At 42.6% G+C, this 26,852-nt stretch overlaps 1 protein-coding gene and 3 non-coding genes across 5 annotated transcripts in view; all 4 read right to left on the bottom strand.

Moving 5' to 3' along the window:
- atg16l1 (ATG16 autophagy related 16-like 1 (S. cerevisiae)) overlaps positions 1-26,852 on the bottom strand; it is a 55,109-nt gene that overhangs the window by 4,201 nt on the left and 24,056 nt on the right. The window contains exons 6-19 of one of the 2 annotated variants that reach the window (XM_024441974.2): positions 25,092-25,343; positions 24,479-24,544; positions 23,948-24,034; positions 21,794-21,856; positions 21,488-21,532; positions 20,052-20,154; positions 18,707-18,812; positions 11,277-11,347; positions 8,321-8,392; positions 5,423-5,543; positions 5,112-5,217; positions 3,359-3,508; positions 2,939-2,986; positions 2,610-2,711 (exon numbers count right to left, since the gene is read on the bottom strand). In XM_024441974.2, coding sequence (XP_024297742.1) covers positions 2,610-2,711; positions 2,939-2,986; positions 3,359-3,508; positions 5,112-5,217; positions 5,423-5,543; positions 8,321-8,392; positions 11,277-11,347; positions 18,707-18,812; positions 20,052-20,154; positions 21,488-21,532; positions 21,794-21,856; positions 23,948-24,034; positions 24,479-24,544; positions 25,092-25,343 — 1,392 coding nt within the window. The remainder of the gene's footprint in view (positions 1-2,609; positions 2,712-2,938; positions 2,987-3,358; positions 3,509-5,111; positions 5,218-5,422; positions 5,544-8,320; positions 8,393-11,276; positions 11,348-18,706; positions 18,813-20,051; positions 20,155-21,487; positions 21,533-21,793; positions 21,857-23,947; positions 24,035-24,478; positions 24,545-25,091; positions 25,344-26,852) is intronic. The other variant, XM_024441975.2, reaches the window with a different exon arrangement.
- LOC112266263 lies at positions 5,760-6,025 on the bottom strand. The gene has a single exon (XR_002955914.1).
- LOC112266262 lies at positions 18,393-18,658 on the bottom strand. The gene has a single exon (XR_002955913.1).
- LOC112266261 lies at positions 19,663-19,929 on the bottom strand. Its single transcript, XR_002955912.1, has one exon.

The following is a 26,852-nucleotide window of genomic DNA, read 5'->3' as shown; positions in this document are numbered from 1 at the left end:
AATGAGAACTTGTTCTCAACTAGCCTACCTGGTTAAATAAAGGTGAAATAAAATAAAAAAATAAAAATGTCAGATGTTTCAAAGTAGCCACCTTTTGCTTTGATGACAGCTTTGCACTCTTGGCATTCTCTCAACCAGCTTCATGAGGTAGTCACCTGGAATGCATTTCAATTAACAGGAGTGCCTTGTTAAAAGTTCATTTATACCTTCTTAATTGATTGGATATGATTTGGAAAGGCACACACACCTGTCTATATAAGGTCCCACAGTTGACAGTGCATGTCAGAGCAAAAACCAAGCCATGAGGTCGAAGGAATTGTCCGTAGAGCTCCGAGACAGGATTGTGATAAGGCACATATCTGGGGAAGGGTACCAAAACATTTCTGCAGCATTTAATGTCCAACACAGTAGCCTCCATCATTCTTAAATTGAAGAAGTTTGGAACAAAGACTCTTCCTAGAGCTGGCCGCCAGGACAAACTGAGCAATCAGGGGAGAAGGTATTGGTCAGGGAGGTGACCAAGAACCCGGTGGTCCCTTTGATAGAGCTCCAGAGTTCATCTGTGGAGATGGGGGAACCTTCCAGAAGGACAACCACCTCTGCAGCACTCCAGCAAATCAGGCCTTTATGGTAGAATGGCCAGACAGAAGCCACTCCTCAGTAAAAGGGACATAACAGCTTGCATGGACTCATACCATGAGAAACAAGGTTCTCAAGTCTGATGAAACCAAGCTTGAACTCTTTGGTCTGAATGCCATGCGTCACATCTGGAGGAAAACTGGCACCATCCCTACGGTGAAGCATGGGTGGCAGCATCATGCTGTGGGAATGTTTTTCAGCAGCAGGGACTGGGAGACTAGTCAGGATAGAGGGAAAGATGAACAGAGCAAAGTACAGAGAGATCCTTGATAAAAACCTGCTCTAGGGCACTCAGGACCTCAGACTGGGGCGAAGGGTCACCTTCCAACAGGACAATGGCCAGAAGCACACAGCCAAGACAATGCAGGACTGGCTTCTGGACAAGTCCCAGCCGACGCTCCATATTCAACCTGACAGAGCTTGAGAAGATCGGGAGAAACTTCCCAAATACAGGTGTGCCAAGCTTTTAGCACAATACCAAAGAATAATCAAGGGTTTAATCACTGCCAAATGTGCTTCAACAAAGTACTGAGTAAAGGGTCTGAATACTTATGCAAAATGTCAGTTTATTTTTTTAAAATAAATTTGCAAAAACATCTAAAAACCTGTTTTTGCTTTGTGATTGTAGGGTATTGTGGGTAGATTTGAGGGGGAAAAAAACAATATTCAGAATATGGCTGTAACCTAACAAAATGTGGAAAAAGTCAAGGGGTCTGAATACTTTCCAAATGCACTGTATATTTAAGCAATAAGGCCAGAGGGGATGTGGTATACAGCCAATAAGGGCTGGTCTTATGCACGAGGAGAGTGCTGGGACACAGCCCTGAGCCGTGGTATATTGGCCAAATATCACAAACCCCCGAGGTGTCTTATTACTATTAGAAAACTGGTAAAAAAAAAAAAAAAAAATTAGAACAGTAAAAATAGATGTTTTGTCACACCTGTGGTATAAGCATGGCTTTCAGCCAAATCAGCATTCAGGGCCCAACCCACCCAGTTCATATTGGTTGATACAGAATTCCATCCAGGATGGCAGGTGATATTTCCGTAACCCATAGCAGTGGTATCAGCCAATATAAACTTTAATGAACAGCAACAACCCCATAGTAGAATAGTTTACCGAGGTTTTTACCTAGTCAGCTTGTCGTTGTGTGTGTTCTGTGCGAGAAATAAATATTCCTTGAGGTGCATTCAAGTTGCGAATGCCACAAGGAGAGAAACAAGTATTCTGATAAGCAGTCAATGCACATTTCTTAATGCAATTGCAGTAATCTTCTGAAAGCAATTTTGATCGGCTTTGTTAAAAAGAGGGGAATCCCAGCTTTCCATGGCTACTACTCTTTCTCAACTCCTAAAAAGGAGCGATCAGTGCTGTATATGAGCATGGTTTAGGCGCATTTAGCCTCCATAATTCACTGTGTGCATAGGTGAGACCGGGGGATAAATGTAACACATCCACTGTGTTTATGTTAGGTTTTTGGTGGAACACTAAAACACATTGATCATGTTTAGAGTTTGGGATCTAGCTAATGATTAGCCCAATGGAGTATGTATATGGTTAACCCTGTGTCTCAGCCTATTTAAATTATATTTAATTCTATTTTCATTAATTTTTGAGTAGAATGTCACTCCCCAGAACTGCCTTTCTCAGTTCTTATACAAAAAAAAGTCTCCAGGTGGTTCATGCCCCTGGGACCCTCAGATAATCCTTACCCGAACCCTTGCCACTACAGCTAAAATTCTATGGGAAACACCGCATAGAAAGTCCCACCCATTTCACTACCTCAGAATGGTCAAAGTACTCAATGGCACTGCTCAAGTTAAAACAGGCTTTGTGGTACTAAAGCTGTATATCCAGGTCTATGGCTTACCTTCAAATCCTGAACCTGAAACCATTACAAAAAGTGCAAAACTGACTGGAAAACAGTGTGGAAGGAAGACTTGATCCTACTCCGGAAGTTCAAACTGACCAGTGGTTCTTGTCCAGGGTGCGCTCCAACTTGCCCGTCAGGACATTCCACACATACAAGGCGCCGTCTGCAGAGCCCCCCGCCACGTAACTGCCATCAGGACTGAGGAGTACACAAGGCAATAGTAGGGTCAAAATAAGGGGCTCAAATCGAGTCATGGGACTGTGGTTGGAGAGGTGAGCATGTGCACACTTGCATGGAGAAAGGTAGGGAATTTGACCACAACCGATGTTAGTAAAACTAAACCAATAATAGCCATTTGCGACACAGTCCAATCTATTCCCTACCTATTGAACTCCTTTTGACCAGGCCCAACCATTGTCACTCACCTGAAGGTGACTCGGGTCCAGTCAGCGCCACACTTGAAGCCCTGAGCACTGGGAGGAGAGATGAGAACACACAACATAAACCTCCAACACCACTAATCCGCATCAAACCTGGGTTCAAATAGTATTTGGTTTCCTTTGAAATACATTGAGTGTATGATTGCGCCTGGAGTAACAGACATGCAGGGTTTGCACTATTAGGACAATTCCATTGCCTACATATAGCATCTATTCACCAATAAGAATAAAGAGAATCTCTTACTACCAATGCATCCGATTGCTCAATTGACAATATGGGTGAGGCTCTCCATAACTAAATATAAATGAAAACCTTGAGGGCTGGCTTGACACAGCAATTGGTGTGTGGCGGTCACGTGAGTGATCTGTAGTCCACAGCACTAGAGCAGTGACATGTCCCCGTACCTGAAGGTCTGGCGGACCGCGTTACTGCGCAGGTCGATGATCTTAACCAGGTCGTCCCGGGAGCAGGTGAGCAGCTCGGTGCGGTCGTGGTTCAGGTCAAGAGACGTGACTCGGCCCAGGAGCTCCAGCTCACAGACTATACTCTCCGCTCTAAAATAAAAAAAACAATCAAATGATTCAGCAGACGCCACAAGCTAAAAAATTATAAAAAAGTGTTAGGAGAGGGGGGCATTCATTAGAGCACACCATAGCAAAATAAGTTTATTGGACACATTCATGTAGGTCCCTCCCAGTTTATGCATGTATGCTTCCGCTTGGTTCCTAGTGAATACATCCCAGGACAAAAAGCCAGTGTCACGACAAGAAAATTACCCTCAAGGCAAAGAGCCTATACAACCATTGCCCACGACACAATTACACTGGGTATGTATGATTTTCCCCAGATGGGTTCTCTACTTCCAGTATTTGGATACTCCCCTATAGCAGCATGAGAGCAACATGTTCCCCCTTTTCTAGCATGAGTACTACTTTTAAGTTTGGTAGGGCGCATGCTAATCGGTTAGCATGCTAACTGGAATTTAAGCAAAGTCAGGGGGACCTACTGGCTAAATTAGCTAGCTAGCCACGTAGATTAGCTAGCTATAGCCATTTACATTTCTTTTTCCATTTTAGATAGTTTTTTTGTATGTTTAACTAGCTTAAGTTAAAACTTAGCTAAATATATAGTAGTTATCTTTGTCTGCATTGCCATGGAGTTGACTAGCAGCAGGTTCAGTGGATGGACTAAGCAAGGGCAACCCCTTGTTGCTTGTTTGCTGATTAAACGCAGTACAGCTGTGACAGTCACCTCGCAATAACAAGCTGTAGGAGATTAGGACATTTTAAATTGGGAAATTATTTTGAAATTGTGCTTCATATGAAATCTATTTCATGTCCATGTTGCTCATTAGTGCACTCATACCCCTCCACTTCCAGCAACATTGCTCAGCGATATTGCTATTGTATCATAGTCTTAAGGGGGTACTGTAAAATGTACATTTTCCCCAAAAACTTTGTTACATATCTTCCCAGTTTTATTTTTCCTTGTTTTTGATTATTTTGCATTTTACTGCTCAAAATTACTATCATTTATAGAGAAACAGGCCCATGTCAATGCTTAAATCAGATGACCTTTGGAGGTCTGGGCAAAAAAAAAACTAAAATTTTTATTTGAGTGTAATTCCCCTTTAATTCCACATCTCGGAGAGAAGAATACATTTGCAGAGAGAAGTTTCTGTACTGCTAATTTCATGGAAGACTTTGAAAAACAAATGGGAAGCATACATTAAGCATTACTAGGGATATGGTTATGTTTACAGTTTGTCAGGTTAAAGGGGCAATCTGCAGTTGCGCCATCCATTTTCGGACTTCAAAATTAATAATATGTACCTTTTGATTCTTGAAGAATATAACTTAAACACCTCATGAGCTTAGTTCAAACAATGAACCCCATCAGAACCCCAAATATAAGGTTATTTTACTACAATGTTTGTTTACAAAGTAAATGTACAAAAACACTAAATAACCTCAAAATATGGTTAAAACTAATTTTGATATCATGGATGGTAAGTCCTATTTCTCCAGCCCTATCCCACAGTACTTTACCGAAATAGGAGCGGGGAAATTGCTTGATTGTTTCCCCTGCGGATTGCCCCTTTAAGGTTAGTTGGATGTATACACCCCATCTAAAAATGGGGACTCCCTCCACACTCACCTGATGTCCCAGAACCGCACTTTCTTATCAAAATGGCCGCTCATGACACACTGCTCTGTGCAAACTATGTCATTACAGCTGGACCCAGCAAACACAGTCTTCATGCCTGAGGAAGAAACAGACTGGGGGTTCCTAACAAGAAAAACTAATCCGCAATGAGTAGACCATACACTATCTGCGTTAAAATCTTAAAAGCCATTTTGTGTGGCTGAAAAACCCCAAATCCTTTTAAAAAAGGGGAACCAGAGAAAAGGAGGAACAAACAAAATGCTAAAACTAAAGTGGATAAGAAAAAAAAAGTCAACTCTTACAGACTTTGCTGCGCAGGTCCCACAGTTTCAGAGTCCTGTCGTAGCTCCCGGAGACGATACGAGCGTTGTCCAGGAGAAAGCGAGCCGCCAGCACCTTCCCGCTGTGGCCTGTCAGCGTGTGCTGGGGGGAACGAATGAAAACAAGCATTTATTGGCCAAGCTCAGATAGTGTTTCACTGAGCATTTTCTTCCATTTCGTGCCAAGTGAACACAACCCTGCTCAGCACAATCTCTGGGCCATAGTTGGAGCCTATAACTAACTAGGCCTGGAGATTTCACTCAGTCACGTTAAGGTGAAGGAAAACTCATGGCCCTTTGCGTTTGAGAACACAGGTGCGGTCTCAGTTTGAAAGTTGAGATCAGCGGCCCAGCCCCACATCACAGCCTGATACTCCTTAGGGATTGGTTCTGTTGGACTTCTGTCACAGTGACTCCATGGTTTCTTAAAGACACAGGATGTGACATCATCCTCTATGTCAGCAGTCCGTGTCCAACGATGCACAACTAGAGCAGGCTGGGAGTAGAGCAGGAGCTGTTAGGAGCCGATGGATAGCAGGCAGTGGAGCTGCGCATCAGACCTTTTACATCATCACATCATTGACCATCAGCAAAGGATTTTTGCAGTCTCTCACAAACACAGCCTAAAACAAAGTTATTTTAGGCTCTGAAAGGGGCTTATGTTCTTATGTACATTGCATTCGGAAAGTATTCAGACCCCTTGACTTTCATATTTTGTTACATTACAGCCTTATTCTAAAATTGATCTACACACACACAAAAAATACCCCATAACCTGCAAAAACAGGTTAGACATTTTGCAAATGTATAAAAATAACAAATAATTTAAGTATTCAGACCTTTCTTGAAGCACTTTTGACAGAGATTACAGCCTCAAGTTCTCTTGGGTATGATGCTATAAGCATGGCACACCTGTATTTGGGGAATTTCTCCCCCTTCTCCTCTGCAGATTATCTCAAGCTCTGTCAGGTTGGATGGAGAGCGTCGCTGCACAGCAATTTTCAAGTCTCTCCAGAGATGTTCGATCGGGTTCCAGAACAGGCTCTGGCTGGACCACTCAAGGACATTCAGAGACCTGTCCCAAAGCCACTCCTGCATTGTCTTGGCTGTGTGCTTAAGGTCATTGTCCTGTTGGAAGGTGAACCTTCGCCCGGGAGCAGGTTTTCATCAAAGATGGCTGTACTTTGCTCCGTTCATCTTTCCCCTAGATCTTGACCTGTCCCCCAGCCCGTTCATGAAAAAAAACATCCACACAGCATGATGCTGCCACCAAGCTTCACTGCAGGGATGGTACTGGCCAGGTAATGAGCGGCACCAGGTTTCCTCCAGACGTGATGCTTGGTATTCAGAACAAAGAGTTCAATCTTGGTTTCATCAGACTAGAAAATCTAGTTTCTCATGGTCTGAGTGTTCTTTGGGTACCTTTTGCCAAAAACTCCAAGTGGGCTGTCATGCGACTTTTACTGAGGAGTGGCTTCCATCTGGCCATCCTACCATAAAGGCCCGATTGGCGGACCACTGCAGATATGGTTGTCCTTCTGGAAGGTTCTCCCATCGCCACAGAGGAACTCTGGAGCTCTGTCAGACTGACCATCGGGTTCTTGGTCACCTCTGACCAAGGCCCTTCTCCCGATTGCGCAGTTTGGCCGGGCGGCAAGCTCTAGGAAGAGTCTCCGTGGTTCAAAGAGTCTTCCATTTAAGAATGATGGAGGCCACTGTTCTTGGTGCAGAAATTGTTTGGTACCCTTCCACATAACTGTGCCTCGACAATCCTGTCTCGGTGCTCTACAGACAATTCCTTTGACCTCATGCCTTGGTCTTTGCTCTGACATGCACGGTTAACTGTGGGACCTTATATGGACAGGTGTGTGCCTTTCTAAATCATGTTCAAATCAATTGAATTTACCACAAGTGGACTCCAAGTTGTAGCAACATTAACATTGATCAATGGAAACAGGATTCACCTGAGCTCAATTTCAAGTCTCATAGCAAAGGGTCTGAATACTTACGTAAGGTTTCTCTTGTAAATGTGCAAACTTTTCATTATAGGGTATTGTGTGTAGATTGGCGAGGAAAATATTTAATTAATCCATTTTAGAATAAGGCTGTAACGTAACTAAATGTGGAAAAAGTGAAGGGGTCTGAATACTTTCCTAATGCACTGTATGTATTGAGCTTGTCTGATGCTTTAAGCACACTGATCAAATAATTATGACACACAAATGACTCAAGAGGAAGCCAGAGATGAAGATGGCCTAACCAGGAGAGAAAAAAAAACATTTTTTAAAATGTTCCTGATACCCCCTCCTCCTGCCGGACTTCGCAGATTCTGCCGTTAACACCTCTGAAGTAACCGGTAATTGGCTACACCAGAGGTCGGCAACCTTTTCCATTTGGAGAGCCAATTTATCTTACAATTTCTACCGATGTGCGAGCCAGTTATGATTTTCATTTGCACATTTGTGGAATGTTTAATTTAGTTCATCGTCTTTGTATCTCAAAATCACTTACATTTTGGTTAATCTAAATGATACAAATCTAAATAACCTACATAAAGCAAACACAGAAACATCGCAGCCTGCAGGTAGAAAATATACTGATAAAAATAAACATTCTATAAATCACATTGCAGACAGGCCATGCATAGCCAATGAAGTTGAAACATTGTTTCAACTAGTCAATGGATTAGTCCACTGATACAGGTGCAATTAGACAGGTTCTTCGTGTAAAAATATATTTCATCCATTTGCGACTGCTCGACCAGTCGACGAAATGGGGTCAGCCCTACAACCTTCATTTGCATGCTACAACAATAAGGACAAGCTAATTGGGTTTGTTTTGTCCTGGATGTATAGAAGGGCCCTTCTGAGGCATACTTACCCTCAGTCTGTAGTCATCCACAGTCCAGATCCTACTGGCAAAGTCATTGGATGCAGCCAGCAAGTAGGAGCCCTGCGACACACATCACCCAGTTAAACAGTGGAGTGGAAGAGCATCATTGCAGTCAGACATAGGTCATTCAATTACATTTTCTAAACCTGAACTCTGAGGCCCACTGAAAAGAAACAAGAAATCTAGTTCAAAGTAAGACAAAAAAAATGTTCAGGTTGCAACAACTCACAAAAGACCAAAGATGGACAGTCGTGACTCATTAAACTTGATGTGCAAGTATCCACAAGCAAAAAGAAAAAGCAAGTCAACATGTCATCCCCCACGCATAATGCAGCCCGTGGGCCAATTATTGCCAACAATTCAAGTTCAAACAGGACAGGAGATATGCTTGTTCAAAGTTTATAAATGCCGGATCCCTATGGAAAAACGTGTCATTCACAAGTTTGTCAAAATTGGGCTAGTGGTGTCATATATCATGTATAACTAACACATGTATGAACGGATCCATAGTCTCCCCTCAGATTTCTATTACTGGTCATGCTGCAGGGTTGGGGTCAATTCCATTTAGACCTTCAATTTCTGAAATGTAATTGATCCCAACCCTGCTGCAGAGGTAGCAAAACAGAAGGCAGAGGTTGCCGGTGACCTGAATAGGTGACCTGAATTAGATCTTGCCTGAAATGGCAGCCTATTTCCTATAAAGTGCACTTCACTTTATAGGACAGGGTCCCTTTTATTTTCTTTATTGTTGGACATGACTAAAAACACAAGCAAATCAGCTCCATGTGATTTCATAGTGAAATATACTTTCCAAATGCACAGTGAACTCAGACCTCGATTTTTCCCACATTTTGTTATGTTATAACCGTACTCGAAAATGTATTCAATTGTCCCCCCCAAGTCCACAGACACAAATACCCCATAATAACAAAGCAAAATACAGAAAATATCACATTTAGACAAGTATTCAGGACCCTTTACTCAGTAATTTGTTAAAGCAACTTTGGAAGCAATTAAAGCCTCAAGTCTTCTTGGGTATGAAGCTACAAGCTGGGCACACCAGTATTTGGAGAGTTTCTTCCATTCTTCTCTGCAGATCCTTTCAAGTTCTGTTAGGTTGGATGTGGAGTGTCAATGCACAGCTATTTTCAGGTCTCTCCAGAGATGTTTGATTGGGTTCAAGTCCGGGCTCTGAGTGGGCCACTCAAGGACATTCAGAGACATGTCCCAAAGCCACTACTGCGTTGTCTTGGCTGTATACTTAGGGTAGTTGTCCTGTTGGAAGGTGAACCTTTGCCCCAGTCTAAGGACCTGAACAGAAAAAAAATGGATCTCGCTGTACTTTGCCCCTTTCAGCTTTCCCTTGATCCTGACTAGTCACCCAGGCTCTGCCAAAAACATCCCCACAGCATTCTACCACCATACGTCACCCTAGTGATTGTGCCAAGTTTCCTCCAGACGTGGCGTTCGACATTCAGGCCAATGAGTTCAACCTTGGTTTCATCAGAGCTGTCATGTGCCTTTTACTGAGGAGTGGCTTCCATCTGGCCATCCTACCATAAAGGCCCGATTGGTGGACCACTGCAGATATGGTTGTCCTTCTGGAAGGTTCTCCCATCTCCACAGAGGAACTCCAGAGCTCTGTCAGAGTAACCATCGAGTTCTTGATCACGTTCTCCCCAGACTGCTCAGTTTGACCGGGCGACCAGCTCTAGGAAAAGTCTTGGTGGTTACAAACTTCTTCCATTTAAGAACTGAAGCCACAGTGTTCTTGTGGACCTTTAATGCTGGAGAAATTGTTTGATATCCTTCCCCAGAGCTGAGCTTTACGGACAATACCCAAGACCTCATGGCTTGGTTATTGCTCTAACATGCATTGTCAACTGTGGGACCGTATACATACACAGGTGTGTGCCTTTCCAAATCATGTCCAATCAATTGAATTTACCACAAGTGGACTCCAATCAAGTTGTGGAAACATCAAGGATGATCAATGGAAACAGAATGCACCTGAGCTCAATTTCAAGTCTCAGAGTAAAGGGTCTGAGAATACTTATGTAAATAATATGTTTCTTATTTAATACATTTGCAAAAATTCCTAAAAACCTGTTTTCACTTGGTCATTACGGGGTATTGTGAGTAGATTGATGAGGAAAATATTGAAATCAATTTTAGAATAAGGCTGTACTGTAACAAAATGTGGAAAATGTCAAGGGGTCTGAATGCACTTTATATACAAAAGTGGACACCCCTTCAAATTAGTGGATTTAGCTTTTTCAGCCACACCAGTTGCTGACAGGTGTATAAAAATCGAGCACACAGCCATACAATCTCCATATACAAACATTGGCAGTAGAATGGCCATACTGAAGCGCTCAGTGACTTCAACATGACACCATCACCACCATCTTTCCAACAAGTCAGTTCGTCAAATTTCTGCCCCACTAGAGCTGCCCCGGTCAACTGTAAGTGCTGTTATTGTGAAGTGGAAACGCCTAGGAGCAACAAAGGCTCAACCACAAAGTGTTAAGCCACACAAGCTCACAGAAAGTGACTGCCGAGTGCTAAAGCTGGAAGCAACGTCAGCACAAGAACTGTTCGTCTGGATCTTCATAAAATGGGTTTCCATGGCCGAGCAGCCACATTCAAGCCTAAGATCACCATGAACAATGCCAAGCATCGGCTGGAGTGGTGTAAATCTGGAGCAGTGTAAACGCATTCTCTGGAGTGATTGATCACGCTTCACCATCTGGCAGTCCGACAGACGAGTCTGGGTTTGGCGGATGCCAGGAGAATGCTACCTACCCGAATGCATAGTGCTAACTAAAGTTTGGTGGAGGAGCAATAATGGTCTGGGGCTGTTTATGCTTCGGACTAGTTGATGATCCATGATATAGGGTGCCATTTTAGACAGGCTAGGAGATTAAATCAGGATGACACTCACAGCACTGTCAAACTCTATACTGGTGATCCCGGCGTTGCTGCCAGTCAGAGCACCCTTAGGCTCACAGCGACCTGCATACAGGAAGAAAACAGGGGTATTCATTAGTGCACACCGTAGCAAAAAATGTTGCATAAGAAAACATTTAGCAATCAAAACAAGCTTCTCTTATTGGACAAATTCAGGTTAGTTTATCGCCGTTTCCATCCATTTGCTTCCTTTGGGTTGCTAGGGAATATACCCCAGAACCATATCTAACCGGTGCCTACGGAAGTCCCTGACCAGTCTACTCAAATCTTAGAGACAAATAAATGGCAGTCAATTTGAAAGGGGGTGATGTCTGGGCCGTGTTAAATTGTAGCATGTGACGGAAAACTAAAATTAGCGTTTCGTATTGGACGAGTTCAGGTAGTCCCCCCCCTCCCCCCTTCAAGCCGTTTTCTTTTGGTGACAAATGAACAAGACCCATGACAGACTGCTACAACACAGAACAAAAGAGTACCCATTAAAATACACACCAACTGAACAGTCAACCATTTGCACAAAGGTTGTAATTTTGAATTCTATGCAGCTATGGTAAATAATCTGCATTGACATAAGGGGTGTGAACGTTTAAAAGATAATTGGGATCCTTCATTTTAAGAAAAATCCCTGACAGAAAGCTGTTCCCCTCCCCCAAAAAATGTATAACAGTGCAGCTGGCTAGCCCGCGCTTCTCTTCGCTAATGATGTGAGCGTGTGTTCAGTCTTCGGTCTGTTTCGTGTAGAATATCCTGGCCTATTCTCTGATAGGCCCTGCTTTACTGAATTTGAGAGACATTGCAAGCAAAGAAATTGCGAACTCCAGCTTTTGATTGCCGACAAAATGGGCCTAGTGTGTGGTTCTGACTCGGACAGCCTGGTGGCCAACCTGCCTACACTTTGCCCCTCCCCCCATCCCCCGCAATGAAAGATGTCTGTGGTGGCAGAATCAGAATTCTTTAGGTAACATATGAAAATGAATAAAACACCGTATTTATCAAAGTATGCTTATGTGGAAAAGTTACTTGGGCCCAGAGAGGAGAGAGGTCAGGTTAGTCTGATCTGTGAATGTGTCTTACTGTTCCTAAACCATGTGAAGGGTTGGTGTGATTAATGGGGAACCAGTTAGGTGGCTCCACAATGTCTGTGTGCCAGTCACTCTTCTCTCTGTAAGCTCGTCCAGGAGGGGTTGTATTTATGGGAGTATCTAGAAATTGACAATTGATATACGTCATTGGATGAGGTCATGTTTTGGTTCTAAGTGGTACCAAGAACGAGATAAGAACTTCGGTTTAGGAGACCAAACTGAAGGATAATTTATAGCCAATGCTGTCTGGCTATAGGATACTCCTTTTTTCAAGTAAAAGGTTCTTTGTGTAATGTTCCTAAGATCTGTTATTTGTCATGCGAGTTTAGATGGGTGTGTCTTTGCTATAAAGGATCAGTTGCCATTATGTTGACACTCTCAGAGAATTAATTTATAGACACTGAATTGATCTGAGAGTCACAGGGCTATGGTGAAGCTCATAATTAAAGATGGACTTTATGATAACTCTGACTTGTGTGTGGTTTGCTCTCATGATTTGGTAATTTCCATGACACGTCTCTCACAGTACGGCAACTAATATCAGTCTCCTCCAGTCCAAAAACATTTCATCTTTGGAGTCGATTCCTAGTGGACAATTCCTACCAGAAAACGTTCTTCCCTGGCTTTTCCAAAATGATTGTATTTTGCATTACTTATTTTACAGAATTTTTACTCATACAGAAATGTACTAAGCATTTTTATAAATGTTTTCATACCTATTCACAACTTAACCCACAAAGACAACACGCTGTACGACATTGGTACCCAGCCACGTGCAAAATACCTCACTGAATGACAAATGTGACCCATTTCAGGAAACTAGGCATATGTCGCAAGTCACAACTTCACAGGAGAGCCGTTTGAATGTAAAAAATATTTTATTGGGCAGAAATGCCTACTGGAACATGTGAACTTTCATGTGCCTTAATAACAAACTGTATGCCAGCTATAAATATGAATACAATTGTGAAATTATGAGCCTTGTTGGTTAACTTCTTATGGCTGGGGGCAGTATTGAGTAGCTTGGATGAATAAGATGCCTAAAGAAAACAGCCTGCTCCTCAGTCAGTTGCTAATATGTGCATAGTATTATTAGTATTGGATAGAAAACACTGAAGTTTCTAAAACTGTTTGAATGATGTCTGAGTGTAACAGAACTCATATGGCAGGCAAAATCCTGAGTTGAAATCAAAACAGGAAGTGAGAAATCTGAGCTTTGTATGTATTCAGAGTCCCCAATGAAATCCCCTTGAGATAATGATGTTGCACTGCCTAGGGGTTCCACTAGATGTCAACTATCAATAGAAATTATGAGACTTGACCATAATGAGTGTTTGGATATGTATACCAAACGCGCAAACAAAAGAAGGTATTTGGACATGAATAACACATTTTCGAACAAAAACAAACATTTATTGTGGACCTGGGATTCCTGGAGTGCTTTCTGATGTAGATCAAAAGGTAAGGGAATATTTATCATGCAATTTCTTGTTTATGTTGACGTCAACATGGCGGCTATTGTGACATTTTTCTGAGCACCGTCTCAGATTATTGCATGGCTGGCTTATTCCGTAAGGTTTATTTGAAATCCGACACAGCGGTTGCATTAAGGAGAGGTATATCTATAATTCCATGTGTATAACTTGTATTATCATCTACATTTATGATGAGTATTTCTGTTGAATGATGTGGTGTTTTTGGAACTAGTGAATGTAACACGCCAATGTAAACTCATATTTTGATAAATGAACTTTTTCAAACACATGTATTGTGTAACATGAAGTCCTATTAGTGTCATCTGATGAAGATCAAAGGTTGGTGATGAATTTTATCTCCATTTCTGCTTTTTGAAAAAAATGGCTGTGTTTTTCTGTGGCTGTGGTGACCTAACAATCTTTTATGGTGGTTTTGCTGTAAAGCATATTTGAAATCGGACACTGGTGGGATTAACAACGAGAATAGCTTTAAAATGGTATGAGATACATGTATGTTAATTGAGATGGTGTTTTGAAAATGGCGCCCTACACTTTGGCTGTTGTCATATCGCTCCCGTTAATGGGATTGCAGCCATAAGAAGTTAAGCCACAGAAAGACAGCACTCTTCCCACTAGCCATTGTTAGCCGAGATAATGAGTGGGCTGGACATGCCGAGAGAGGAGTTCGGATTGGGTCTGCCAAATAGAATGCTTCTGTCCATTTGAGCTGGTCAGTGTGTGTTGGTAATCCTGTTGAAAGCGGCTTTTTTTAATGTATAGTGGAGCTGCATAAGTATTGCTCTCCACTTTCTGGATCAAGTTTTGAAATTAGTGGAATTACAGTATGATAGCTAAAGAGAGGGAGAACACACCTGTCTCCTGATCACATCTTCAAACTAAGGGCAACCGTGGCATGGCATTCGTGAAGGGGAGACAGTTCCATCATGCATGATGATACATGGGTAAGATAGTCTAGCTAGCTACATTCAGATATTACACATTTCTACTTGAGAGAAAGTGGTTTCATTTCAAACTAAAGTGCACTGTTAGCTGGCTGGCTCACTAGCTAACGTGTATGACATTGGTATCCCAGAACCGTTTGCTTTGCTAGCTAACATTAGGCTCTAACATGGAACTTGGTTGGTTAGCTTCCAGCAGATTCATGCAGGATAGTAACGACATGATTTGGCACCATGTTCATTGTTAAATAAAGGTGAAATTGTTGTTTCACTAGCTAACGATAGCTGGCTGACTTCTTAGCTAACTTTACGTGTGTGATCTTACACGCCGCTTACCTAGCTAGGTTCATTGTTTACTTAGCTAGCAACATGTCTTAAGCTAAAGTGTACTGTTAGCTAGCTAACGTTAACCTTTTTGGGATAGGGGGCAGCATTTCACTTTCGGATGAATAGTGTTCCCAGAGTGAACTGCCTCCTACTCTGCCCCAGATGCTAATATATGCATATTATTATTAGTATTGGATAGAAAACACTCCAAAGTTTCTAAGTGTTTGAACGATGTCTGAGTATAACATAACTCATATGGCAGGCAAAAACCTGAGAAGAAATCCAAACAGGAAGTGAGAAATCTGAGGTTGGTCATTTCAACCCAGTCCTTATTGAATTCACAGTGAGATATGGATGAAGTTGCACTTCCTAGGGCTTCCACTAGATGTCAACCGTCTTTAGAAACTGGTTTGAGGATTCTACTATAAAGGAGGGGCTCATAAGAGCGCTTTGAGTCAGTGGTCTGTCAGGGTCTCAGGCTTGTGACTCACACTCCCAACGGAGTTTGCTCTCGTTCCAGTGCTTTTCTTCAGACAATGAAATTCTCCGGTTGGAACCTTGATGATTTATGTTAAAATCATCCTAAAGATTCATTCCATACATCGTTTAGCTTGTTTCTACAACCTGTAACGGGACTTTGAGTTTGTCTGGACCAAGTGCTCGCACCTCATGAAGATGGATTACTGGGCTGAAAACGCTAACAAGTGGCTAAATGATAGACTTTATGGAACAAATCAGTCATTGATTGTCGAACTAGGATTCCTGGGAGTGCCTTCTGATGAAGATCATAAGTGAATATTTAGTGTTCTCTAACTTCTGTAGACTCAAAATGGAGGACATTCCTCTGGCTGTTTTTGGGTTCTGAGCGCCATTCTCAAAATATGCTTTTTCCGTCATTTGAAAAAAAAAAAATCTGACACAGCGGTTGCATTAAGGAGAAGTCTATCTTTTATCAATGTTTATTATAAGTATTTCTGCAAAATCACCAGATGTTTTTGAATCAACACATTACTGCACATAACGCAGCAATGTAAACTGAGATTTTTGGATATAAATATGCACATTATCAAACAAAACATACATGTATTGTGTAACATGACGTCCTATGAGTGTCATCTGATGAAGATCAAAGGTTAGTGATTAATTTTATTTATATTTCTGCTTTTTGTGACGCCGATCTTTAGATGGAAAAATGGCTGTGTGTTTTTTTGACTTGGCTATGACCTAACAATCTTATGTTGTGCTTTCGCTGTAAGGCCTTTTTGAAAATGGACACGATGGGTAGATTAACAAGAAGTTTTTCATTTGCACTTGTTAATGTGTGAAAGTTACAGTATATCACAAGAGTACACCCCTCACATTTTCGTAAATATTTGAGTAGATCTTTGCATGTGACAACACTGAAGAAATTACACTTTTCTACAATGTAGTGTGTACAGCTTATATAACAGTGTAAATTTGCTGTCCCCTCAAAATAACTCACCGCAGCCATTAAATGTCTAAACCGCTGGCAACAAAAATGAAAATGTCCAAATTGGGCCCAGTGTCAATATTTTGTGTGGCCACCATCATTTTCCAGCACTGCCTTAACCCTCTTGGGCATGGAGATCACCAGAGCTTCACAGGTTGCCACTGGAGTCCTCCTTCACTCCTCCATGACGACATCAGAGCTGGTGGATGTTAGAAACCTTGCACTCCTTCACCTTCCGTTTGAGGATACCCCGTAGATGCTCAATAGGGTTTAGGTCTGGAGACATGCTTGGCCAGTCCATCACCTTTACCCTCAGCTTCTTTAGCAAGGCAGTGGTCGTCTTGGAGGTGTGTGTGGGGTCGTAATCATGTTGGCCCTGCGGCCCAGTCTCCGAAGGGAGGGATCATGCTCTGCTTCAGTATGTCACAGTACATGTTGGCATTCATGGTTCCCTCAATGAACTGTAGCTCCCCAGTGCCGGTAGCACTCATGCAGCCCCAGATCATAAAAATCCCACCACCATGCTTGACTGTAGGCAAGACACACTTGTCTTTGTACTCCTCACCTGGTTGCCGCCACACACGCTTGACACCATCTGAACCAAATAAGTTTATTGGTCTTATCAGACCACAGGACATGGTTTCAGTAATCCATGTCCTTAGTCTGCTTGTCTTCAGCAAACTGTTTGCAGGCTTTCTTCTGCATCATCTTTCGAAGAGGCTTCCTTCTGGGACGACAGCCATGCAGACCAATTTGATGCAGTGTACGGCGTATGGTCTGAGCACTGACAGGCTGACCCCCCACCCTTCAACCTCTGCAATGCTGGCAACACTCATACGTCTATTTACCAAAAGACAACCTCTGGATATGACGCTGAGCACGTGCAGTCAACTTCTTTGGTCGACCATGGCGAGGCCTGTTCTGAGTGGAACCAGCTAAACCGCTGTATGATCTTGGCCACCATGCTGCAGCTGTTTCAGGGTCTTGGCAATCTTCTTATAGCCCAGGCCATCTTTATGTAGAGCAACAATTCTTTTTTTCAGATCGTCAGAGAGTTATTTGCCATGAAGTGCCATGTTGAACTTTCAGTGACCAGTCAGTATGAGGGAGTGTGAGAGCGATGACACCAAATTTAACACACCTGCTCCCCGGCCACACCTGAGACCTTGTAACAAGTCACATGACACCGGGGAGGGAAAAAAGCTAATTGGGCCCAATTTGGACATTTTCACTTAGGGGTGTACCCACTTTTATTGCCAGCGGTTTAGACATTAATGGCTGTGTGTTGAGTTATTTTGAGGGGACAGCAAATTAACTTCTAGCCTATGAGATTTGGAGCCTGCTGGTTTTCTGTTCTACACGGTGTCCCGGGTATAAATCAGTCCCTGATTATATGGGAAAATGAAAAAAATACAGTGTAACTGGCTTCAAGGTCCAGATGTATTCATTGGACTGTTAGAATGTTGAGTCATTGGCTGGAAAGGGGGATCCCGAGTGGCGCAGTAGTCTAAGGCGCTGCATCTCAGTGCAAGAGATGTCACAGTCCCTGGTTTGAATCCAGGCAGTATCACATCCGGCCGTGATTGGGAGTACCATAGTGCGTTGACCCAGCGTCGTCCAGGTTTGGCCAAGGTAGGCCGTCATTGTAAATAACAATTTGTACTTAACCGATTTGCCTATTTAAAGATTATTTTCTTTGCGTTTTAATGGAAAGACTAAAATTGTCACATACCTAATTGTCACTCCCATTTGGTGCACTAATCATTCTCCTGTCATGAAGGTCTCAGCTTGAAAACTTGAGATCATCTACCTATCCCAAACCCACACCCTGATACTCCTTGGTGATTGGTCATGTTGGATGTCCAACATCACTGTGACGCCTTGGTCTCAGACACAGGATGTGAGGTCATCCTCTCTGTCAGCAGCCCCTGTGACCAACGATGCACAACTAGAGCAGGCTGGGAGTACAGCAAGGGCTGCTGGGAGCAGAGGGGACAATGGGAAGGGACTTGGGCAATCAGACCTTTTACATTTCATCACTGACCTCCAGATCAACAAGTCACACACTTTCCTCATACAAAGACGTCACATACCGGAGACCACTTCCCACAGTTTGACCCTGCGGTCCATCCCTCCGGTGGCCAGGAGTCGGGAGCCTGGGCTGAACCGCACCGCATTCACTTCTCCATCATGGGCTTCCTGAACAGACAAATGCCACACACAGTGGTGACCAGAGGTCATCAGCGTCATTCATGTTGATATAGGCACACACGCAACGGAACATTTTTCAAAAAGGGGTTTGCGACAGAAAATATCTTATTTGCAGAATTCATCCATTTGGTGCCTAATAAAAACTAAAATTGGGTTTTCACAGTAAATACAGGCAGTGACTAGATACAGAGGTTGTTTTTAAACCACAAACAAATGTCATATACACTTTGCCAATTGGTCCACAGTTCCTTTGAAAGTCCATAAAAGCCATTTGTGACTAGTTTAGCCATATGTCGCCTAGGTTTTTTTGCAGAAATGCCTTCTGGAACATGTTAACTTTCATGTGTCTTAAACTTGTACGCCATCTGTAAATACGAATAAAGTTGTTAAAGTGTCATCTATTTATAAAATATTTTTATCTGGACACTTTGTTCACCTGGAATTCTTCATTGTAGGCTACTACTTTTACCACTTAATCTTAACTACACTACTCACTGTTAGCACATGACCTCACATGTGAATCCTTAAAGAGATGGGTGGGGCTGGCTTAAAAAGGTGTGAACAATCCTGAATGGGTGTACACAAAGAGCTCTCCAGTAGGTGTCCCAAAATAGTCAAGGGCCATTTTCTCAAGTGGGGTTACAAGTTATCAACTTTCAAAGCAGAATTACTTTCCCATTGTTCCTCAAATGCAGTATATGATATAACATTTTGAAGTTCTGTGTCTCTGCGTTTATTCAATATAAAAAACACAATCACATTTTTCTACATAAGACTGAATCAAGGCGGCCGATCACATTTATTTTTCTTTCTCTTCTGCATCGTTTTCTAAAGTCTAGGTCTCAGCTTGAAAACTTGAGATCATCTACCTATCCCAATCCCACAACCCCACACTCCTTGGTGATTGGTCATGTTGGATGTCCATCACTGTGATCTCTTGGTCTTTTAAAGAGACAGGATGTGAGGTCATCCTCTCTGTCAGCAGCCCCTGTGGCCAACGATGCACAACTAGAGCATGCTGGGAGTAGAGCAGGGGCTGCTGGGAGCAGAGGGGACAATGGGAAGGGACTTGGGCAATCAGACCTTTTACATCTCATCATTGACCTTCAGCACCGGACCTTGAAAAAAAAAAAAAAAGACTCCTGCCTTCATAAAAATGTGTGCATGTCCACATGTGAAAGCTGGCCTGATCTCAACACTGTAGGAAAATGAAACCAAGATACTTACAAATACATGGAGGGCAGTGGAGGGAACGCGGACATCGGCACACACTCCGGAGGTCGTCTCCGTGTTTTCAGGTGATGTTCCGTACGAGTTCCCAGGACGACGCCTGTCAACAGAGAGGAGAGCCGTAAAACGACTAATCACCTCAAACACGCAGACAATCAAAAACAAAATGCATTCAGGGAAGTCTAAATACAACCATATGTTCACAGAACTCATAGCACAACATGCAATGGTCCCAGGGAAGCCAGTGCATGGTCAGAAAGCAGAGCGATGGAAGTGGGAAGTAGTCAGGGAACTCTTGTCAGGAAGCAAATGGAAGCCAGGGATTTCTAGGATCCCAAATCAGTTGCCGCTAACGGCCAAACTAGACCGCAAGCGTAGCATAGCTGAAACGGTAACCAACAAGACATGCATAAGCAACTCACAACTGTCTTACACTTCATTTTAGTCTGTTTCTATGCTAACGGAAAGGAAAATGCAACACTCGCAGGGTAGATTGAGTAAATCCACACCGGAAATCCTTCAAACAAACAATGCTACATACTATATCCAATACGCTTTAGCCAAGTGTCACAGTAGCTAAAAAGTGTAGGAGCGGTTGCCAACTGTAAACAACTTTAGCTGGGAAGCTAACCAACATGGAGCAAAAACAATTAACTTATTTACAGTAAGCCAACAAACGTAATGCTGCCTCAAGAGAAAGACGTGAAATTACCATGGTATTAGACTTCATATCTAACAACCCATTTTAAAAGTACCTTTTTTCCCCCCATAAAATTTAAAAAATATTTTTTTTTTTATAACTGCTTATCAAAGCTGACTGGCTAACTTAATAATCCTGCTTTATGGAACACCCCAAAGTCTCCACGCTAAGGGTGGGGAAATCACATACAAAGACGCAGGTACTTTGAAAAGCATGTCAGTATGTGATATTTGCACCCTAATGAGGGTATACTTATGAGATGGAGCACTTTGGAATTATCAAACAAATTACCCCATTCACAGATGGAATTAGTCTTATACTCAAAACAAGCAATAAAAAAAAAGACAAAGGTAACATTCAGCGAGAGTTCCAGAATTTATAAATTTGCATAAATATGATTTTTAAAAAGCCATTGAATCACTAACAAAGCAAAAGTTATGTCCGAGACCACGTTTTAAATCAATCGATCAGTTTAAGATTTGATGGCCAGTCAATAAGTGCCACTGTCATTCCCAGATTTGGCCCAAGATAAATCCCACGTGGGAAACTAACAATCTGACCAAATGTTTTAATTTGTTTTCACTGAGAAGCCAAATTTAATAGTGCCATCATCCTGGATTATTTTTAGTAGCTACATCAAGATGCCTCCACTAACACACACACACAAAACGCACACCCCCACACAGGCGTGCACACAGCTGTGAGCCCTACAGACACCACAGTGACGTTTCACCTGGAGTCTGGAGGAAGGAGTCCGGGATGCACAGACTCAGATACGCTGCAGACGGACAGACAGAGAGAAGCCATCAACAGGATGGACACACCCGTCCAAAGGATCCACAGTAACATAAGGGAAAATGTAATGAAACAGAAAACGAAAAAAAGCCCCCTTCCAGGGGTGTATTCATTAACACTGTTGCAATACTTTTTGCAACTCTTCCGTTTGGTGCCTTATGAACACAACCCAGGACAGACGAACAGACAGACACCCATAGAGCGGAAGACTTCAGACTCGCCACAGAGAACCAAGCAAACGCACCCAAATATGTTGGAGATTGAGTCCAACAGGCCGCTTTGAGGAGGCTGTCCGGAGATACGTTTACTACAAGAGAGGATCACAGAGGGGGTTATTTCATACGCAACGCAAAACCTCCGCCAAAAATATACGTCCCGGTCCAGAAAAATCCCTAGCCCCAGCTTTCATGGCACTTGTGTAGATTAAAAGATTTGAAATATTGAGTATGAACCAGACTTTGGTTGAAAAAATATTTAGGGTATTTCAATTACTTTCAAGACACATTTGGAAGTACAGCACCAGTCAAAAGTCCAGACACCTACTCATTCAAGGGTTTTTCGTTATTTTTACTATTGTCTACATTGTAGAATTATAGTGACCACATCAAAACCATGAAATAACACATGGAATCATGTAGTAACCCAAAAAAGTGATAAATCAAAATATATTTTATATTTGAGATTCTTCAAAGCAGCCACCCTTTTCCTTGATGACAGCTTTGCACACTTGGCATTCTCTCAACCAGCTTCATGAGGTAGTCACTTGGAATGCATTTTAATTGACAGGTGTGCCTTGTTCATTTGTGGAATTTCTTTCCTTCTTAATGCGTTTTAGCCAATCAGTTGTGTTGTGACAAGGGTGGTATACAGAAGACAGCCCTATTTGGTGAAAGAACTGCTCAAATAAGCAAAGAGAAATGGCAGTCCATCATTACTTTAAGACATGAAGGTCAGTCAATCAGGAACAAGTCAAGAAGTTTGAATGTTCCTTCAATTGCAGTCGCAAACACCATCTACGCTAAGATACAACTGGCTCTCATGAGGACTGCCACAGGAAAAGAAAACCCAGAGTTACCTTTGCAGCAGAGGTTAAGTTCATTAGAGTTACCACCCTCAGAAATTGCAGCCCAAATAAATGCTTTACAGAGTAACACACATCAACTGTTCAGAGGAGACTGCGTGAGTTAGGCCTTCTTGGTCAAATTGCTGCAAAGAAACAACTAAAGGACACCAACAAGAAGACTTGCTTGGGCCAAGAAACACGAGTTAAAGAAATTTAGACAGGTGGCAATCTGAACTTGTCTGATGAGTCCAAATTGATTTTGTTCCAACCGCCGTGTCTTTGTGAGATGCAGAGTAGGTGAAAGGATGATCTCTGCATGTGTAGTTCCCACCATGAAGCAAGTGGTGTGATGGTGGAGGAGTGCTTTGCTGGTGACACCGTCAGTGATTTATAAAGAATTCAACGAACACAACCAGCATGGCTACCAAAATCATTCTGCAGCGATAAGCCATCCCATCTGGTCTGTGCTTAGTGGGACTATAATTTGTTTTTAACAGGACAATGACCCAACACACCTCCAGGCTGTGTAAGGGCTATTTGACCAAGGAGAGTGATTGAGTGCTGCATCGGATGACCTGGCCTCCTCAATCACCCGACCTTAACCCAATTGAGATTGATTGGGATAAGTTGGACCGCAGAGTGAAGGAAAAGCAGCAAAGTGCTCAGCATATGTGAGCTTCCTCAAACTCCTCCAAGACATGAAAAAGCATTCCAGGTGAAGCTGGTTGAGAGAATGCCAAGCGTGTTCAAAGTTGTAATTAAGGCAAAGGGTGGCTACTTTGAAGAATCTCAAATATAATTTTGATTTGTTTGACACTTTGTAGAATAATAGTCAAGACATCAAAACTATGAAATAACACATATGGAATCATGTAGTAACAATGTAGAAAACAGTAAAAATGAAAAACCCTTGAATGAGTAAGTGTCTCCAAACTTTTGACTAGTACTGCAAGTATTTGGATTATATATTTAGTAGCTGAATATTGGAATGTATTTGGAAATGGTGTATATTCTAATACAACAAATAAATACTCCCATGCATTTCAACCCAGGTCCGTATAGTATTTGGAAGAAAAGAAATCTGATTAAGTGGGCTTTTTATAGTAAGTTAATTTGAAAATAAGTATTTTTAAAAAAATCATTTGAACCCAGGTATGGTATAAACAATATACCGATTGAAGATTTCACCCAAGCCTTTCATAGGGTAAGGTGGAGCTACTTCCATATTGTTTAGATCTATCAAATTCTTAGATCTACATCAAGTGTGTAGGACTGGCGAAAGGGGACGTTTCTGGACAGGGTTTCACTAAGAACATGTTTGAGTCACACTCCCACCTGGGGGTGCGGCTGAGCGGCCGGTTGGGAGAGGCCTCTCTAGTGCCTTTCCCAGAATCCTCAGCTAGAACCTCGATGTCGTCATCCCTGAGAACAGGAAACCAGAAAAGTCAACCACCAATCCTAGGGGTGAGTCTCAATTGTAATTCCTTGATCCCTCGCATCCGCTCTTGCCATAATTAACTGTATAGTGTGATATGCATTTAAATTGTACATTTGATTAATAAAATATTTAAATGGCATCTTCCTCAAATATTGAACCGAGAATGAAGGGTATGATGAAGATGCTTTGCGACAGTAAAGAAAATTTGATTGGTCCTCAACTCGCAGCTCAAACACTTCATTCAGGATAAAGTGGAGTTAGCCTGCCACGGAAAAGGTTAAAGCTGATTCATTCGTTGCCATAGAAATGAACCCAACTAAAAAAGGTGAGTCACCCCAAGTAGAGTTAAGAATTGACCAGTTTAGCTCACAAACTACTCTATCCCTCTGCTGAGAGCAGTCTGTGATTCTATGGTAAATAATACTCACGGGTCCATGGGCAGGGGCTCCTTTGCAGCGTCTGCAAGCTCCTTCTGAAGCTTGGCTTGTCTGCGCCTGGAACGAAAAGCATGAGAATAACTAGATAAAATGCACTCATTACTGGATTACACAACAACCTAAACACTTATTTGGAAGGTTTTTACTTAAAATGAATGTGACATGAGGTCATCCTGCCTGCTTTAGTTGAATCCATTGATTGCTAGTTGCTCCGGATAAGAGTGTTTGCTACATGATTAAAATACAAAAAGTACTAAAATTGCATGCAGGCCACTTGGGGGCACCTAGAAGATCGATCCCTGAGCCACAGCTGGGTCTCCAAGCCTTCTCAGCGCCAGGCCAGCCACCCAGTTGCTCTATGCACCCTCATCACACTAGGATATGATACAATTAGAGCTGAGTCAAGCTGTGACGCCCTGGTTCACTCACTTGTAGGTTCTGTTTCTGTCAAATATGGAGTGCTAAAGCTTGGAATAAATAAAATGTGACTCAGTGACAAGACAAAGTTGTTTTCCTCAAGAAATAGAATATGCTTCATATTTTGTTTCGTTGCCATGATACTTCCTGGTATCGTGATACCCGGTATCAGGACAACCCCACTCACTTGCAGTCTTTCTCATTTTCCGCATTGAGCTTGTTGGCCTCTTGGGATTTCTCAGCCATCCAGCGCGACACCAACTCCTGGTTGTCATCGGTGGTGCGCCGCAGCTTCTCCTCCAGGGCACCGAAGGTGATCTGCAGGGCGTCGTACTCATCCTTCAGCGTCTGGTTAGCCTGCTCCAGGTCCTGCAGCTGTCCACGCAGCTCCCGGCACTCTCCCTCCAGCTCGGCAATCTGCCGCTGGTACTCCTGCATCCTGGCAGATGAGATTACATTTTTCTGTCAATCACAATTTAATCATATCGGGGGTAAAAAGGAGGAAAGACCATTTGGGATGGTCAGTTGCAATGTCGAATAATCTAATCTATACCGAACAAAAATATAAAACAATAAAAAGTTAGTTCATAAACAAATCCTTCAATTTAAATCATTAGGCCCTAATCTATGGATTTCACATGGCTTGGAATACAGAAATGCATCGTTGGTCACAGATCCCTTAATAAAAAAGTAGGTAGGTGCTTGAAACAGAAAACCAGTCCGTATCTGGTGTGACCACCATTTGCCTCATGCAGCGCGACATCTCCTTAGCATAGAGTTGATCAGGCTTTTGATTGAGGCCCACTCCTCTTCAATGGCTATGCAACTTTGCTGGATATTGGCGGGAACTGGAACATGCTGTCGTACACATTGATTCAGAACAGCCTTTCTTAAAAGTTTGGGTAAATGTATAATTATTTAATTAATTAGGCCAAGTGCAACTGTGCTCCCTGTTCAGTGCGCTCTACTTAGCAGCGGTGCCTCTGCTCAGCTCGGCAGCTAAGCGAGTGGGAGGGAGATGTGCTTCACCGGATCTTTTTTTCGGCAGTTCTCTTGAAGATCACTCCGCAACCCATTAGCCGCAGCGCTGTCGTTCAGCAGAAGATGGGCTGTCTGCCACTAACTTGTTATTCCCACACACCATCACTCACCGCTGTCATCGAATCGACTCAAGCTAGCCAGAAGTTCTGACTGAGATCAATCATTTTGAAACACAAATACAGCGATGAGTTTCTCACTCTTGGTTTCATACAAACATTGACAAATAACGAGGAGCGCCCACAATGTGTTGTGTGGAGAAGTGCTTAGTAATGAGTCTCTTAAACGAATAAATTAAAATGAAAAGTCCTGACCAAACATCCACAGCATGACAGTAAACCCCAGTCTGATCATTGCAATGTGATACAAAGTAGCAACAGTGTGCTTTGGGACCATGCGGACGCCTCTGAGCGGTTGGGTAGGCTGTTTGGAGTGTTCAACCGGCTGGATTTAGGACCTCGCGGACACCAAAGCGGGCTGACATGCTGTGTGAAGGCAAAGCTCCTGGAAGGAGACAAATGTATTGTCTGAGTATAACAGAACTGATATTGCAGGAGAAAGCCTGCGAAAAATCCAATCAGGAAGGGACTCTTATTTAGAAAGCTCTGCGTTCCTATGCCTCCCTATTGAGCAGTGAATGAGATATCAACCAGATTCCTTTTTTCTATGGCTTCCCTAATGTGTCTAGTGTCACAATACATAGTTTCAGGCTTTTATTTTGAAAAATGAGCCTGAACGTCAACATTGCGTCAGTCGTCAGCTGAAGTCAGTGTTTTGTGCGTAAAACAGAGGAGGTAGCCATTTTTCCTCCCGGTCCTAGTGAAAAGCCAACTGTCCAGGTTGATATATTATCGAAAAGATATTTGAAAAACACCTTGCGGATTGATTATAAACAATGTTTGCCATGTTT

The sequence above is a fragment of the Oncorhynchus tshawytscha genome, linkage group LG13 (assembly GCF_018296145.1).
Source record: "Oncorhynchus tshawytscha isolate Ot180627B linkage group LG13, Otsh_v2.0, whole genome shotgun sequence".
NCBI classification, from domain to species: Eukaryota; Metazoa; Chordata; class Actinopteri; order Salmoniformes; family Salmonidae; genus Oncorhynchus; species Oncorhynchus tshawytscha.
Note: the sequence above shows the minus strand (reverse complement) of the source record. Positions and strands in the feature narration are given on the sequence as shown.